Source organism: Sardina pilchardus, chromosome 15 (genome assembly GCF_963854185.1).
Source record: "Sardina pilchardus chromosome 15, fSarPil1.1, whole genome shotgun sequence".
NCBI lineage: Eukaryota > Metazoa > Chordata > Actinopteri > Clupeiformes > Clupeidae > Sardina > Sardina pilchardus.
The window spans coordinates 1,568,110-1,585,980 of record NC_085008.1 but is presented as its reverse complement, the minus strand read 5'-3'; the positions used below and the strand labels follow the sequence as shown (position 1 = coordinate 1,585,980).

The window sequence follows — 17,871 nt, the reverse complement described above, 5'->3', positions numbered from 1 at the left end:
CTACAATAGCCCACGGAGCAGCAACCATTACGCAAAATCGTAAAGAGACACATTTACTAATTAGCTCACTATCACTCTCATTGGATAAGGTTTAAATAGCTGAATACCTTCTTCATGCAAAATGGGGTGGGATGATAGTATTGGGAGCACTGAAGTGTCAGATACTATATATAAAAAGGGTACATTCTGGCCCCAGCCGTGGCGCGACTGGCTGGGGCACCTGCACCGCACGCCGGCGACCCGGGTTCGATTCCCGCCCCGTGGTCCTTTCCGGATCCCACCCCTACTCTCTCTCCCGATCGTTTCCTGTCATCTCTACTGTCCTGTCACATTAAAGGCATAAAAAGCCCCCAAAAAAATTATCTTTTAAAAAAAAAAGGGTACATTCTGGCCCTCAGAGTTCAGGTAGGACGATGAGGACCCCTTAGCAGGATTCAGCCTATAGGGCCCCACGGAGGCCTGAACCACCACAGAGGCTACTGACGGAGAAACACTTGGTCTATTGCGAAAGGCACAAGATGTAAGCAGCTTTTCCTGTACTAAGTGAGTCATCACTGGAGGTGGGGTCGCGCGAAGAGCCGGGACAGATTGCGCAATCGTACTGCGTTTAAAAGGACGGACATGGAGAGAGACAGAGAGGGAACGAGACACGTGAATTTAGCATTTCAATTTGTGTCGGAAAAAAAATTGTGTTGGATCTTTGAGATTGTAACAGCCTGCTCCAGCCTCATTCAGGATGCATCTTCTAGCGAAACACATTCTCATCCTCCAAATCATCGTCCTGTTTGCAACAACCTGCCAGGCTCTGTCATGCCCTAACTGTTATGAAGTGCGAGACACATGCGAGACTCCGACGGACTGCAAAGGGGGGCTGGGGCTTGATATCTGTGGCTGCTGCAATGTCTGTGCCAAGGTGCAGGGCGAGGAGTGTGGAGGCCCCTGGGGTACCAGCGGGACCTGCGACAAGGGGCTGAAGTGTGTGTTCCCGGAACCGGAACCGTGGAATCACGTTATATTTCCGATTGGAGTTTGCGAGGTCTGTATAGTTGACACACGAGGGCATTTTTACTGTTATGTGCATTTTGTGAAATTAATGTTTGTGATAGCCAACGTAACTCACCTCCATGTATTTCTTGGTAATTAGCTATGCTATGATTGATTGTAAATACAGTGAGGAGAAAATGTATTTGATACCATGCTAAAGTTGCCTAAAAAGAGGAATATAAAATCGTCATTTGACAATTGATCTTAATGTCTTAATTCAAAAATTTAGTAAAAATAAAACCGCTAAGTACGCCAATTTTCTTTGTGATGGAAGAATGTTTCGTAAATAAATAAATGTTCTTCCTAAATGCTAGGGGGAAGTAAGTATTTGACCCCCAATGTAACCCTATGGGAATTCAACACATAGGGTTAACATAGGGGCGGGCAGATTTTTATTTTTTAAGGCCAGCTATTTTATGGATTCAGGATATTATGCATCCTGATAAAGTTCCCTTGGCCGTTGGAATTAAGATAGCCCCACATCATTACATACCTTTCACCATAGCTAGAGATTGGCATGGTGCTTTTTCCAGTAGGCCTATTAGCCTGTTTGATGCTCATTGAGCTCAATGCAAATCAAACAGGCTAATAGGCCTACTGGAAAAAGCACCATGCCAATCTCTAGCTATGGTGAAGGGTATGTGATGATGTGGGGCTATTTTAATTTCAAAGGCCAAGGGAAATTTATCGGGATGCATAATATCCTAGATCCATGAAATAGCTGGCCTTTAAAAATAAAAATCTGCCTGCCCCTATGTTAACCCTATGTGTTAAATTCCCATAGGGTTACATAGGGGGTCAAATACTTCCTTCCCCTAGCATTTAAGGAAAACATTTATCTATTTACGATACATTCTTCAATCACAAAGAAAATTGGTGTCCTTGGCGGTTTGATTTGTACTAATTTTTTGAGTTAAGGCATTAAGATCAATTGTCAAATGATGATTTTATATTCCTGTTTTAGCAGGGTATCAAATACATGTGCTCCTCACTGTATATCATGATTGACCAATATGTGTAAAAGGGACATTGTGAGATGCTCCTGTAAAAGAGTGCATGCTTATGCCGTGAAAACGTTGAGCATGACATAACATGACGAACATGCCCGTTAAGTAGTCAAAAGCAGACTTAATAGAGGTCCGAAAACAAGAAAAGTCGATTTTTTTTTATAACATCATTATCCTGCTTTACGAAGGGAATCTTCTGGTGGAATTTTTAAGGTTTACACTAACAGTATAGTGTCCGCAACACTGATATTTGCTACTGTTAAATGTTAAAAAACAAGCAACGTTTCAACCCTACTGGGTCGTACTCCTTTTTGAAGCTACTCTCCATTTGTCCTGCACCTGCTTATGTGGGATGTGCACACAGCTCCTCTTCTTACACTAGCAGCACCCAGAGCTGAAACTGTGACATGTTTGTAAAAGGCTGCAATTGTGTCCTTCCCTCCTGACGCACAAAATCACGTCTCCCACAGGAAATGTGACGAGTTGAGCCAGAGAATGGAGGCCATTACAGGGGTGAGTGGACCTACCTCCTCTAGTCTGGACACATCTCTCACTCAGCTCCTATTCTTGAATGGTTACACATAAAAACCCTCTTAAACGTTTAATAAAACTTAAGTATTATTATGAATATTTTATGCTCTAGCCCAGCCTTGCCAGCTTTTTTAAAAAAATATTCTAATATTCAAGGTGAATTTATAACTGTGAAGGAATAAGATAAAGCCAGCCATAGCATATCAACACTGACACCACTTCATCAGTTCAGGAGCAATTATGCTTTATACAACACATGCACAATAATCTGATGGTTATGGTTATGCTATAGGCTACAGTATAGCAGATGCTTTTGTCCAAAGCAACATACAAATAACAACAATACAATAGTTACATTTAACAGTAAGCAATTTAAAAGCAATTTAATAATAGCTTAATGAAAATACACTATATTGCCAAAAATATTGGGTCACCTGCCTTTACCCCCATATTAACTTCAGTCACATCCTATTCTTAATCCATAGGGTTTAATATGACGTTGGTCCACCCTTAGCAGCTATAACAGCTTCAACTCATCTGGGAAGGCTTTCCACAAGGTTTAGGAGTGTGTTTAAGGGATTTTTTTTAGCATTCTTCCAGAAGCGCATTTGTGAGGTCACACACTGATGTTGGACGAGGAGACTGGCTCTCAGTTACACACACACACACACACATTGATGCTGGACGAGGATGCAGTCTGTGCTCCACTCCACTCAAAAGTGTTCTGTTGGGTTGAGGTCAGGACTCTGTGCAGGTCAGTCAAGTTCATCCACACCAAACTCTGTCATCCATGTCTTTAGGGACCTTGCATTGTGCACTGGTGCACAGTCATGTTGGAACAGGATGGGGCTATCCCCGAGCTGGGCTTGGCCTCTTAGTTCCAGTGAAAGGAACTCTGAATGCTTCAGCATTAACCAAGAGATTTTGGACAATTCCATGCTCCCAACTTTGTGGAACAGTTTGGGGATGGCCACTTCCTGTTCCAACATGGCTGTGCACCAGTGCACAAAGCAAGGTCCATAAAGACATGGATGACAGAGTTTGGTGTGGATGAACTGGACTGGCCTGCACAGAGTCCTGACCTCAACCCAATAGAACACCTTTGAGATGAGTTAGAGCGCACACTGAGAGCCAGTCGCCTAATCCAACATCACAAATGGTCAAGAATGGGCCCCAGCCGTGGCGCAACTGGCTGGGGCACCTGCACCACACGCCCGCGACCCGGGTTCGATTCCCGCCCCGTGGTCCTTTCCAAATCCCACCCCAGCTCTTTCTCCCGCTCGCTTCCTGTCATTCTCTACTGTCCTGTCCAATTAAAGGCATAAAAAGCCCAAAAAATAACCTTATAAAAAAAAAAAAAAATGGTCAAGAATGGTCAAAAACTCCTATAAACACAATCCTAAACCTTGTGGGAAGCCTTCCCAGAAGAGTTGAAACTGTTATAGCAACAAAGAGTGGACCAACATCATATCAAACCCTATGGATTAAGAATGGGATGTAACTGAAGTTCAAATAGGGGTCAAGGCAGGTGACCCAATACCTTTGGCAATATAGTGTAGCTAAATGCTAAAACATACAAACCATAACACATAAGAGATGAATAGACTAAGTGCATGTTGAACTGATATGCCTGTAGACCCCTCTTGAAAGACCCTAAACTATCACAGGAAGGGAGAGCAGAGCACTATGCAACTTATTCCACCAATGTTTTCCACAGAACGTGTGTACAGTTGTCTTCCTTTCTTGTCAGATTCAAGAGGAGCTCATCCAGAATGGTGCACCCATTACCCAACATATGCTTGGAGTGACAGGAGTGCAGATGAGAATGCTACAGTATGCTGTACTGTACTTCCCCTATGCCTTACTGCACAATAAAGCCCCTACAGCATGCTGTACTGTACTTCCCCTATGCCTTACTGCACAATAAAGCCCCTACAGTATGCTGTACTGTCTGCTGCCTTCCCCTATGCCTTACTGCACAATAAAGTACTTACAGCAACCTGCCTGTTGTGCTCACGCTCACATCTGACTGATTGACCATTCTTTTCTCTGAAAAATATTGTTCATTTACTCTTTCACAAGGCTCCATCACCTTGTTTACACAGGGAATCTGAATACACAAAACAAATGTTGATCATTTTCATATAATAATGTGGGTGTTCTATTTAACTGTAGAACAACCATGTGTATTCCCGTTTAAAAAATGAATGGGTGAAATAAATGTAAAAAAGAAATGATATAAATTGCGATACAAATGAATGGGTGCAAATTGAATCCCAGCACATACCTATTGATCAGATAGACTGTATTTGTGCTTCAGTACACACACAAGCGCGCACGCATACACACACACACACACACACAAGCTCAGTCTAATGATGGCTGCTGGCCATGTATAGCACGCACAAGCTCAAAACTGCTCATATTCGTCAGGCTACTAGAACTGTACTGAACAGCAGTTCATTTTTGTAAGGGGATATGGCATAGCAAGCATTAAAAGCAAACAGCCGACCCTAAAACTGGGCATTTACAGCAGTGAAGGTCCTCTATGGTGAAGAACACCATATTTGGTAACTTCCGTAGACCTGCAAAATGGGGTGGGATGATAGTATTGGGAGCACTGAGGTGTCATATAATATAATCTATATAAAAAGGGTACATTTCCTGCAGGCCCTCAGAGTTCAGGTAGGAGGATGAGGACCCCTTAGCAGGATTCAGCCTATAGGGCCCCACGGAGGCCTGAACCACCACGGAGGCTACTGACGGAGGAAAACCTGGTCTATTGCGAAAGGCACAAGATGTACTGTAAGCAGCCCTTAGTGTTTCATGAAATAGACAAGGATGTAAAAGCATGTTTGCTTTGAATAGGCCTATCTCTAACCTTTAGAAGACTTTTCCTCCACTAAGTGAGTCAACACTGAAGTTGGGGCCCCGCAAAGAGCCGGGACAGATTGCGCAATCGGTCTGCATTTAAAAGGACAGACGTGGAGAGAGACAGAGAGGGAACGAGGCACGTGAATTTAGTGAAGTTCAATTTGTGTCGGATTGTAACAGCCTGCTCCAGCCTCATCCAGGATGCATCTTCTAGCGAAACACATTCTCATCCTCCAAATCATCGTCCTGTTTGCAACAACCTGCCAGACTCTGCTATGCCCTAACTGTTATGAAGTGACGTGCAATAACCCGACGGACTGCAAGGGGGGGTGGGCCAAAGATGAGTGTGGCTGCTGCAGTATCTGTGCCAAGGTGAAGGGCGAAGAGTGTGGGGGCCCCTGGGGGCTGAGCGGCACCTGCGACAAGGGGCTGAAGTGTGTGTACGGCCAAATGTACCGCCCCGACAGGACTGGCGTTTGCGAGGTCTGTATACATGTAGTTGACAAACAAGGGCATTTTTACCGTTACGCGTGTCTTGTTAAATGAATGTTTGTGAAAGCCTACGTCACTCACCTCCATCTATTTCTTGGTAATTAGCTATGCTACATGATTGATTGTAAATATATCATGATCGACCAATTTGTGTAAAAGGGACATTGTGCGATGCTCCTGAAAAGGTGTATCATGCTTATGCCGTGAAAAAGTTGAATATGACATAATATGACGAATATGGCCATTAACACAGGAAGAAGTCAAAAGAGGAAAACAAACACACATTACTTAATAGAGGTCCGAAAACAAGGAAAGTTTTTTTTTTTTATTATGGCATTATCCTGTTTTACGAAGAGCGCCCTCTTGTGGAATTTGTAAGGTTTACACTAGCAGCACCCAGAGCTGAAACTGTGACATGTTTGTAAAAGGCTGCAATTGTGTCCTTCCCTCCTGAAACACTAAATCATGTCTCTTCATGTCTCCCACAGATAATATGACGAGTTGAGCCAGAGAATGGAGGCCATTACAGGGGTGAGTGGACCTACAGTATCTCCTCTAGTCTGGACACAAGCTGGGAGTTAGCACATCTCTCACTCAGCTCCTATTACAAATTAAACCCTCTTGAACGTTTAATACAACTCAAAGTATTATTATTATTAGCCTAGCCTTGCCAGCTTTTTTAAACATGTCTTTAGACCCCTCTTGAAAGACCCTAAACTATCACAGGAAGGGAGAGCGCTATGCAACTCATTCCACCAACGTTTTCCACAGAACGTCTGTACAGTTGTCTTCCTTTCTTGTCAGAATCGAGAGGAGCTCATCCAGAATGGTGCACCCATTACCCAACATATGCTTGAAGTGACAGGAGTGCAGATGAGAATCCTACAGCATGCTGTACTGTCTGCTGCCTTCCCCTTTGCCTTACTGCACAATAAAGTACTTACAGCAACCTGCCTGTTGTGCTCACGCTCACATCTGACTGATTGACCATTCTTTTCTCTGAAAAATGTTGTTCATTTATTGTTCATGCCACAGTATAATATTGCATTTTATTTTTTTACCATGGGGTTGCAAATCACAAATGACTGGTTATAAGCTAAGTTGATGCAGGCTCTTGAAATCAGCATACCATAAACATCTCGTCATCCTCGCTGCCACCGTTCGTTAGGGAAACGGGCGGGGGTGGAGTGGCCCCCGGGGAACCAAACTAATTTTTCCGTAGAAGTCTACAATGGCTACATGCCCACCAAGTTTCATGTGTCCCGGTGTTGCAGTGTCCCGGGACTTGTTGACCAAAACTCCAGGCTAGCGGCGGTCCTAATAAAACAGGAGGGTTAATCTATAGTCCATATACTGTAGCCTACTATGGTACCAATTACGTGTGTGAAATGCAGTGGCATATACATTGCTTGTTAGTTAGCCAGCATTAATAAATTAATACATTTGTGCTCTGGCACAAGATCCAAAGATCTCTGTCTTCCACCCTCGAAGAATCATTACGCCTCTGACCAAGAACTGATGATTTCACTTTGCCTTTGAGTTCAAATATTAGGCAAGTGCAGAATACATGTAGTCACACACAGGTTTCAGTAACGCAATGTTGGGATCCCTGTGTTATACAAGTGGCCTTTAATGTCTGTAAACTATGAGTGCATTTCTTATCACCAAAACAGAGCCTAGAGCAGGGGTGGCTCACCAGTCCAGCGCAAAGAGCCAAAGAACAATCCACGCAAGTCATCATCAACCACATCACCGAATGACTTACTAGCATGACCAATATAACAACTATGATGCCAATGTGACCGTCAAATGTTCCATCGAGTGTTCAGTTCATTTTAAAAAGAAAATAAACAAAAGAGAAAACAAGTTTGCTTCTCTGGCTGACGTCTATAGCCTACCTTTACCTTGTAGGCCTACTTTCAAAAGTATGTGCCTTTGTGAAATGTTCAAGTGTGAAGCTTTATGAATCAGTGAAGCCTGGCATACCAAGTACCAAACTGACATGTAGAACATGTTTTTCACGGTGTTATTTTGATTACTTTGACAGAACGAAAAGATAAATCCTCCTTTTGAATGTCACGTGTTCCTCCTTCTAGTTATGCTTACAGTAGCTTCAGGGTTTACTTGATTACAACGATACAATCATTTGAATCTAAACATTGCAGCCTAACTGTTGGCAGTACTATCAAATTAAGAAATGCATTTTTATTTACCAGAAATATAGGCAATTTTTTAAAAAAAAGGCAGATGCTATTTGCACCCAGGGTGCAAATTATGAACATTACTATTTACACCCGGGGTGTCTATAATGGCAGATGCTATTTGCACCCAGTATTTGTAAATAGCGATCACTGTTACACTGTTATTCATGCATAGGGCAAATAGCCATTGTTGCTATTTACACCCAGGTGTCCATAGTCAATAATACTATTTACACCCAGGTGTCCATAGTCAGTAATACTATTTACACCCAGATGTCCATAGTCAATAATACTATTTTGTTGTTACGTCACAGGGTGTAAATAGCTCAGCTATGTGGTCAAGGCTATTTGCACCAGGGGTGCAAAAACCAGGGGTGCAAATAGACACTCACATACTATTTACACCCGGGTGCAAATAATCAACAATACTATTTACACCCGGGTGCAAATAATCCACAATACTATTTACACCCGGGTGCAAATAATCAACATTATTGTTTACACCCGGGTGTGTCTAATCAACAATGCTATTTACACCCGATGTCTAACATCCATATACTTGTACACTGTCAATAGGCCTGTAGGCTATTTACCAGCTCTACAGTTTTTAGCTGTTTCGCCATGTCTGGGTAACTTACAATACATGGAAGTGATTATACAAATATTAGGCTGATGAGTGGTCATGTGGTAGCTTGATCAAAGGCAAGCTAGTTCAGAGAGTTATTTTCTGAGTTGTCATCAAGGCAGCGCTGCCACTGTTGACTTAAACTTCTACTCAACTGTACAAAACTGAAATAAAACTAGTTTATCTTTGACAGGTTCAAAAAGCACAAGCTCTTATTTGCCACGAGGTAACGTCATCTAAGAAAAGAGAGAGTCGTTCGTACCATGAAAAAAAAGGCATCACCTAGGCAGGGATTCGAACCATGAATCCCTGGGCCGAAGTCCGATCACATACCCACTACACTACAGCCCATACTGTAAAGGCGGGAGATATTGCATTTAAATTGTGATTGCTAGGTAACGGTAAACAAACTAATAGATCGCATTTCTTGATTTCGCTGACAAACGGACGGTTTTACCCGTTCACTGAGCAAACTTTGTGGAAATTTAGCACCACTTTCCCATCTAAAATATTGTTTTAATAATCCTAAATTGTTAGATTTAGGACTTAGATAGGACATCTCCTGCCAAGATGGTCCGTTTCTTTTGTTGTTACGTCACAGGGTATAAATAGCTCAGCTATGGGGCCTAGGCTATTTGCCCCCGGGGTGCAAATAGACACTCCGAAAAAAAAATACTCCCCATGATCCCCAAGGGGAAATTCAAGCTGCACGAGAGGAGGCAAAGCGCCGCATGTGAGCCGCATGTGAGCCGCATGTGAGCCGCAGGAGAGGAAGCAAAGAACCGCATGTGAGCCGCATGTGAGCCGCAGGAGAGGAGGCAAAGAGCCGCATGTGAGCCGCATGTGAGCCGCATGTGAGCCGCAGGAGAGGAGGCAAAGAGCCGCATGTGAGCCGCATGTGAGCCGCAGGAGAGGAGGCAAAGAGCCGCATGTGAGCCGCATGTGAGCCGCAGGAGAGGAGGCAAAGAGCCGCAGGTTGGCCACCCCTGGCCTAGAGGGACGCACCGTAAACACTCATGTCCCTCAACTCTGCCCCAGATTGAAGAAACTTTGTTCAGAGACAGATGTCTGTGTATTTAACATACTTTAATCATTCACTCAACATGTTGTGTTAGAATCGTCAAACATCCCTTCATCACTCTAATGTCCAGCCTATTCACCAAGGTTTACACATTGACTTTGGGACTATTTGTTCAGATTAGTGTCGTCACTATACCAAAATTATTGATTCGATAGCGATAAAGTCAACAATTGCGATTTCGATACTTATTCAATGCTTTTTTACAACTTTAGTTGATTTGATGATTTATTCAGTAACCTTATTTTGAATGTTGTGTGATCATTCACACCAGTGGCCATCCAAGATTCTGCTCGACTCTCCACACTCACACACACACACACACGGAAAATTATAGTCATATGTTTCTATATCATATATTTTGGAATTCATATATTGTATTCATATAGTGAATATATTTTGTTGATAATGTTTAGTATTTTACAATCTGCATAATTACTAGTAGTTAAAAATTTTCAGTCATTTGTGTACTGACTTCAAGACTATTACACTTATTCAAATCTTTAAAGGAATAGTTCGGTATTTTACACTTTAAGCCCGTTTTCTGTATTGCATACTAGTAGAAATAATAGTAAGATGTGTGTGTGTGTGTGTGTGTGTGTGAGAGAGTAGGTACTCCATCTCTCTCCCTCCATCTATTTCTCTTCCTCCATCTCCCTCTCCCTCCTTCTCTAATTCTCTCTCTCCATCTCCATTTCTCTATATCCCTCCATCTCTAACTCTCTCTCTGTCTCACCTGTTCCCTCGGCCAGTGCAGCCTTCAGCTGTGGGAAGACGGAGCAAGGCATGATGGGAGATGGGAGGTCCTGCAGGTATCCCATAAGGCCGAGCGAGAGGGCTTGGATGTTGGTGTGGTTCAGATCCGTTTCTGTGATTTCTGTAAAACAGAGAAAAAACATTAAATTATATTAAATTAAATTAAAACACACACACACACACACACACACACACACACACACACACACACACACACACACAACCAACATTTGCATTCAAGGAACACACACAGCTTAACGCCTGTCATGAGTCTTTCCCAAGACTGTGTGTGTGAGAGAGTGAGCCAGTGGCAGCAGTAAATCGGTGTCATTCTGTCTGCATGTCCCAGCATGCACTGTGCCTTTGGATCATAGCACCCCCTATGTGTCTGCTGTGGTGCTGTCTGTATTTGTGTGTGTGCATGTGTGTGTGTGTGCGTGTGTGTGTGTGTGTGTGTGTGTGTGTGTGTATTTGTGTGTGTGTGCGTGTGTGTGTGTGTGTGTGGAGAGTACTGACCGGCGCTCAGGCTCCCCCTCTGGTCAGTGTCCGCTCTGAGAGTGTGTGTCCGGTACAGCATCTCAGAGTCCAACCCTGGAACAGGAGGTCAGAGGTCAAAATGACACACACACACACACAGAGTCAGTGTTTTCATACCAGCTGGTTCCCATGCTAACGCTATGCTAATGCTGATGGTAACTTCATTGGATGTCTGGACATCTCAGGGCACAGGCGTGTTACACCCAGACATGGCATGGATGCAGTAGATTATTAAGCACACTAAAGTACACTTACACCCAGACATGGCATGGATGCAGTAGATTATTAAGCACACTAAAGTACACTTACACCCAGACATGGCATGGATGCAGTAGATTTTTAAGCACAATAAAGTACACTTACACCCAGACATGGCATGGATGCAGTAGATTATTAAGCACACTAAAGTACACTTACACCCAGACATGGCATGGATGCAGTAGATTTTTAAGCACAATAAAGTACACTTACACCCAGACATGGCATGGATGCAGTAGATTATTAAGCACACTAAAGTACACTTACAGCCAGACATGGCATGGATGCAGTAGATTTTTAAGCACACTAAAGTACACTTACACCCAGACATGGCATGGATGCAGTAGATTTTTAAGCACACTAAAGTACACTTACACCCAGACATGGCATGGATGCAGTAGCCTCTTGCACCACAACCCCCCACCCCAACATATGGATATGACACAGATGGACACAACCCCCCACCCCAATATATGAATATGACACAGATGGACACCTAATACAAATTGAAAATCCCTTACCAAGAGAAATGAGCTGTGCTTGTACTCAGTTGCCCCCGGAGGCGTCTTACCTCCTTTCAATTGCCCCCCTGGAGGCGTCTTACCTCCTTTCAATTGCCCCTGGAGGCGTCTTACCTCTTTTCAATTGCCCCTGGTGGCGTCTTACCTCTCCTTTCAATTGCCCCTGGAGGCGTCTTACCTCTCCTTTCAATTGCCCCCCTGGAGGCATCTTACCTCCTTTCAATTGCCCCTGGAGGCATCTTACCTCTCCTTTCAATTGCCCCTGGAGGCATCTTACCTCTCCTTTCAATTGCCCCTGGAGGCGTCTTACCTATCCTTTCAATTGCCCCCATGGAGGCATCTTACCTCCTTTCAATTGCCCCTGGAGGCGTCTTACCTATCCTTTCAATTGCCCCCCTGGAGGCATCTTACCTCCTTTCAATTGCCCCTGGAGGCATCTTACCTCTCCTTTCAATTGCCCCTGGAGGCGTCTTACCTCCTTTCAATTGCCCCTGGAGGCGTCTTACCTCCTTTCAATTGCCCCTGGAGGCGTCTTACCTCCTTTCAATTGCCCCTGGAGGCATCTTACCTCTCCTTTCAATTGCCCCTGGAGGCATCTTACCTCTCCTTTCAATTGCCCCTGGAGGCGTCTTACCTCTCCTTTCAATTGCCCCCCTGGAGGCATCTTACCTCCTTTCAATTGCCCCTGGAGGCATCTTACCTCTCCTTTCAATTGCCCCTGGAGGCGTCTTACCTCCTTTCAATTGCCCCTGGAGGCGTCTTACCTCCTTTCAATTGCCCCTGGAGGCATCTTACCTCCTTTCAATTGCCCCTGGAGGCATCTTACCTCTCCTTTCAATTGCCCCTGGAGGCATCTTACCTCTCCTTTCAATTGCTCCCACCAGCTTCACAACGATGGCAGGAGGGGTCTCAAGAGGGGGCTGCGAGGGGCTCTGATATGGGTCAGTGGCATCTATAAACACACACACACACACACACACACACACACACACACACACACACACACACACACAAAGGTTTACTATTTATTCAGAAAAAGTTGAATATGTGTGTGTGTGTGTGTGTGTGTGTGTGTGTGTGTGTGTGTGTGTGTGCTGCTGCTGTGTGTGTGTGTGTGTGTCTACAGAGTCCTCCACATCTACAGAGTTCTACACATCTACAGAGTCACATACACACACACACACACACACTCTCTCTCTCTTTCATAACACACAACCACACACACACACACACACACACACACACACAACCACACAGACACACAATCACACACAAACACACACACACACACACACACACACACACACACACACACACTCTTTCATAACATACACACACACACACACACACACACTCTCTCTTTCATAACATACACACATACACATACACACACGCACACACACTCTTTCATAACAGATCTGACGCTGCTGAAACTTTGGCTCTGTGCCAGGGCCTCATTCTCAGGTCTGCCTCCACCCCCCCCCCTACCATGCCCTGAGCCTGGCACTGCTGCCCCCCCCCCTACCATGCCCTGAGCCTGGCACTGCTGCCCCCCCCCCTACCATGCCCTGAGCCTGGCACTGCTGCCCCCCCCCCCCTACCATGCCCTGAGCCTGGCACTGCTGCCCCCCTACCTACCATGCCCTGAGCCTGGCACTGCTGCACTGCTGCCCCCCTACCTACCATGCCCTGAGCCTGGCACTGCTGCCCCCCTACCTACCATGCCCTGAGCCTGGCACTGCTGCCCCCACCCCCCCTACCTACCATGCCCTGAGCCTGGCACTGCTGCGCTGGTGCCCCCCTACCTACCATGCCCTGAGCCTGGCACTGCTGCGCTGGTGCCCCCCTACCTACCATGCCCTGAGCCTGGCACTGTTGCCCCTACCCCCCCTACCATGCCCTGAGCCTGGTACTGCTGCGCAGTGCACAGTCCAGCAATTCCACCAGAGGCTGAACATTCTAAGTCGTGTGGTGGAGCGGTCAGGATGAGGGCGTCTGGAGAGTCCTCCTTATGGACCTTCAGTTGCCTAGCGTCAGTTGTCTAGCGTCAGTTGCCTAGCATCAGTTGCCTAGCGTCAGTTGCCTAGCGTCAGTTGCCTAGTGGGCAATTCCATATCAGTTGGAACAGGTCCGACACCATGGTCCTCAGTTTTTCCTGATTTTTGGTGCACATGTTCCTCCATGTCTCATTAGAAGAAAACTACAATTTTAGCTTGTGATCTTGTTTGGTTTCTGAGATATGGCTCTTCAAATGTGGATAGACGCATCCTAAAAAAAGGCTGAAAATTCCTGTATTTAATGAGCACCACTTTTTTTTAAACCCCTCTCCTCTCTTAAGGCTACCATATTATTTTCTAAAAATTTGAACACTGGGGCAGTACCCTGTGTTGTTGTCCAAAATCACAAAGGAATTACAGTCCTTCCCACCATTGGAGACTTATTCATCGAAACAAAGCCATATTTTTTTTGAAAGCAATGAAAAACAAAAACCTGTTTTTGTTCTCTTATGGTCATGAATGGCTAGCACTCACAGTTTTAAAACTCTACATATATATAGTCCATGAGTAAGAGAACATGTTGACAAAAAATTGAGAATGTTAGTTTTCGTACTTCGAGGCTATGAGCCTTCAAAGTTGGCCAAAATGGCGTTTTTTCCTAAAAATGCCACTTTTATTGCCTTTTTCCAAGGACAAGATGAAATGCAAATCCAACATTTCTTTTTTTCTGCAATAGTGTGGCACTTTGTAGATCATGTGAATGTGGTAGATCCAACCTGTCCATTTTAATATCCCCACAGCACATGTCTGAAGTTAGAAAAAATTAAAAAATGTCTTGGCTGAAGGATGTGTTGGTTTGATTTGTATGAACCTCTTAGAAGGACAATATGGGGTGTAAACCCATTTTGTCTTTTTGAGGGATCAGCATGCCATCCTGTAAACAGGATAAAAATCTTATATCCCATTTTTACTCTTTATTGATCCCTTAGAAATGTCCAAAAGTTGTCATAAATGAAAAAAGGCGACTAAATTGAGGGGCTTAAATGGCCAAGTGGATCAAGTCACACAAGGCTAAAAATTAAATATAAGAGAAGAGATACTGAGGGAGAACACTGTGAAATGTATAACCCCTGCTATGATGGCCTTTGAACCCACTGTGTCCTTAACTGAGGTTCATTCTTATTAAACAAATTTCTTCTGCATGAAGCATATTGTCTCCTGGTTGCTGTTGGAGTTACCGTTGGATGCAGCATGCATTGTGATTTGTTCTAATGGTATCCCTGGACAATTAACCCGAGATCCACTTAGATAAACATAACCCTAGGACCAGTGAAAATCCTACACTTTTTGGTCATCCATATCCATCCAGTTAAGTTAAACCCTAAGGGGTTTTTTTTATGTCACACAAAATGGGTACCAATCAACTCCAAATGGTCTGAAACAATATCTCAAACCATGATTTTGGCCTCAACACTTAGGCAAATTTCTGTTTTTTGTTTTTTCCCATTCGTTTCAATGGGAAATAGTTTTTTGCGAACAACTCTTGAACGGAAGGTCGTAGACTCAATCTGATTTGCTCCATCAGACATAATTCGACCATGAGGATCAAGCAAGAAGTGAATGTTTATTTCTATGACCTTCCGTTCTCTAGATATAGCCTTTTTAAAGTTTATTTCCTGTTTTAAACCAACTTCCGGTTATCACAGGATATTAGGGGGACAGTGGGTTCAAAGGCCATCGTAACAGGGTTAAACATTTCACAGTGTTCTCCCTCAGTATCTCATCTGTCTTATATTACACTTGTAGCCTTGTGTGACTTGATCCACTTGGCCATTTAAGCCCCTCAATTTAGTTGCCTTTTTCATTTTTGACAACTTTTGGACATATTTTAAGGGATCACTAAAGAGTAGAAATGGGATACAACATGTTTATCCTATTTACAGGATGGCATTCTGATCCCTCAAACAGAAAAAAATGGGTTTACACCCCATATTGTCCTTCTAAGAGGTTCATACAAATCAAACCAACACCTCCTTCAGCCAAGACTATTTTTCATTTTTTCTAACTTCAGACATGTGCTGTAGGGATATTAAAATGGACAGGTTGGATCTACCACATTCACATGATCTACAAAGTGCCACACTATTGCAGAAAAAAAGAAATGTTGGATTTGCATTTCATCTTGTCCTTGGAAAAAGGCAATAAAAGTGGCATTTTCAGGAAAAAACGCCATTTTGGCCAACTTTGAAGGCTCATAGCCTCGAAATACGAAAACTAACATTCTCAATTTTTAGTCAACATGTTCTCTTACTCATGGACTATATATATGTAGAGTTTTAAAACTGTGATTGCTAGCCATTCATGACCATAACAGAACAAAAACAGTTTTGTTTTTCATTGCTTTCAAAACAAATATGGGTTTGTTTCGATGAATAAGTCTCCAATGGTGGGAAGGACTGTAATTCCTTTATGATTTTGGACAACAACACAGGGTACTGCCCCAGTGTTAACATTTTTAGAAAATAATATGGTAGCCTTAAGAGAGGAGAGGGGTTTAAAAAAAAGTGGTGCTCATTAAATACAGGAATTTTCAGCCTTTTTTTAGGACGCGTCTAACCACATTTGAAGAGCCATATCTCAGAAACTAAACAAGATACCCAGCTAAAATTTTGGTTTTCTTCTAATGAGACATGGAGGAACATTTGGACCAAAAATCAGGAAAAACTGAGGACCATGGTGTCGGACCTGTTCCAACTGATATGGAATTGCCCTAGTGTCAGTTGCCCAGTGATTAGGTGACCAGGTGACTACCTGCTGTTGGGCGGCCCAAGCCATCAGATATATTGTTTTCAGAGCATAGTCGTGTGTCATTGTCATGCTGTATCTGAAGACTCCAATCACTAAAATCTCCCATCAGATTTTCACCTGTTTGTAAAAAGTACTGCTCTAGATGCATGTGAGAACCCCACACACTACATGCCATAGCAAAGGTCAAAGGTCAGATCAAACCATATACAACAGACCACAACACATCAGGTAGGCTAGCCCACAGAGCAAACTGTACATGACAAGGTTGTGTGTGTGTGTGTATAAATAAACCGCTCACCCGTCTCTCCTCGCAGGGTGTGTGTCGGCGGCGTCGGGGGCAGCGGTCTCTGTGGGCGTGGCATCTGAGTGGGCGTGTCCGTCTTGACCCTGCCCACGTACTCCACGTAGGTTCCGGGGAAGTTGCCGCTGTCGCCCGTGCGCTCGTTGACCCCGGCGAGCCACCCTAGGCCGGCCGGCGCGACCTCCGACCCCTCCCGGTAGCCCTCGTCGTGGCTTAGCCCCGCCCCCACCGTCAGCAGGTCCCCCGGCGCCAGCTCCAGGTCCCCGGGCCGCTCACGCCCCCCCCACGCACAGAGCGCGCGGAACTGGAAGCCGTCCTCTGCTGCCATCTGCAGGCCGTGGGTGGAACAGCAGCTGTGCTGGGGAGGGGAGGAGCCTCAGTGACTCTGGCTCTGGCACTAGCGAGTCTAGTGGGCGCTGCTCCTATCAGCTGGGAGGGAGAGGAGCCATGGTCCTGCTGGTGCGTGTGTGTGTGTGTGTGTGTGAGACAGAGATAGAGAGAGACTAGCCTGTGTGTGTGTGTATCTGAGTGTGTGTGTGTGTGTGTGTGTGTGTGTGGTCAGTGCTGGCCTGTGTTGAGTGCAGCGCAGTGTGGACTTCTTCTCTGCTCACAGCCACACTTGAGCTGCAGGATGGAACTGAGAGATGGCATCCCCATCGTACTACTCACACACTCTCCCTGATAAACACACAGGCACACACACACACACACACACACAGCTCTGTCCTCAGGCCCAGTGGGTACAGGAAACAGGAAGTGACCCAGTTATGGTTACTTCCTGTAGCTGACCAATGAGGTTGTGAGGTCTGTTGCTAGGCACCACTTGCTGAAGATTGGCTTG

General features: G+C 44.6%; 1 protein-coding gene and 2 long non-coding RNA genes across 3 annotated transcripts in view; 2 read left to right on the top strand and 1 right to left on the bottom strand.

Annotated features, from left to right (window-relative positions):
• LOC134058325 (phosphatidylinositol 3-kinase regulatory subunit gamma-like) overlaps positions 1-17,871 on the bottom strand; it is a 34,956-nt gene extending 17,085 nt beyond the window's left edge. The window contains exons 1-4 of the mRNA XM_062515592.1: positions 17,028-17,871; positions 12,784-12,876; positions 11,125-11,199; positions 10,589-10,729 (exon numbers count right to left, since the gene is read on the bottom strand). Of these exons, the coding sequence (XP_062371576.1) occupies positions 10,589-10,729; positions 11,125-11,199; positions 12,784-12,876; positions 17,028-17,358 (640 nt within the window). The 5' untranslated portion in view covers positions 17,359-17,871. The remainder of the gene's footprint in view (positions 1-10,588; positions 10,730-11,124; positions 11,200-12,783; positions 12,877-17,027) is intronic.
• On the top strand, positions 623-4,604 carry LOC134058326 (uncharacterized). The gene is made up of 3 exons (XR_009934988.1): positions 623-1,036; positions 2,522-2,564; positions 4,333-4,604. It is a non-coding gene; the product is annotated as an uncharacterized LOC134058326 (long non-coding RNA).
• On the top strand, positions 5,274-6,920 carry LOC134058327 (uncharacterized). Its single transcript, XR_009934989.1, has 2 exons — positions 5,274-6,479; positions 6,753-6,920. It is a non-coding gene; the product is annotated as an uncharacterized LOC134058327 (long non-coding RNA).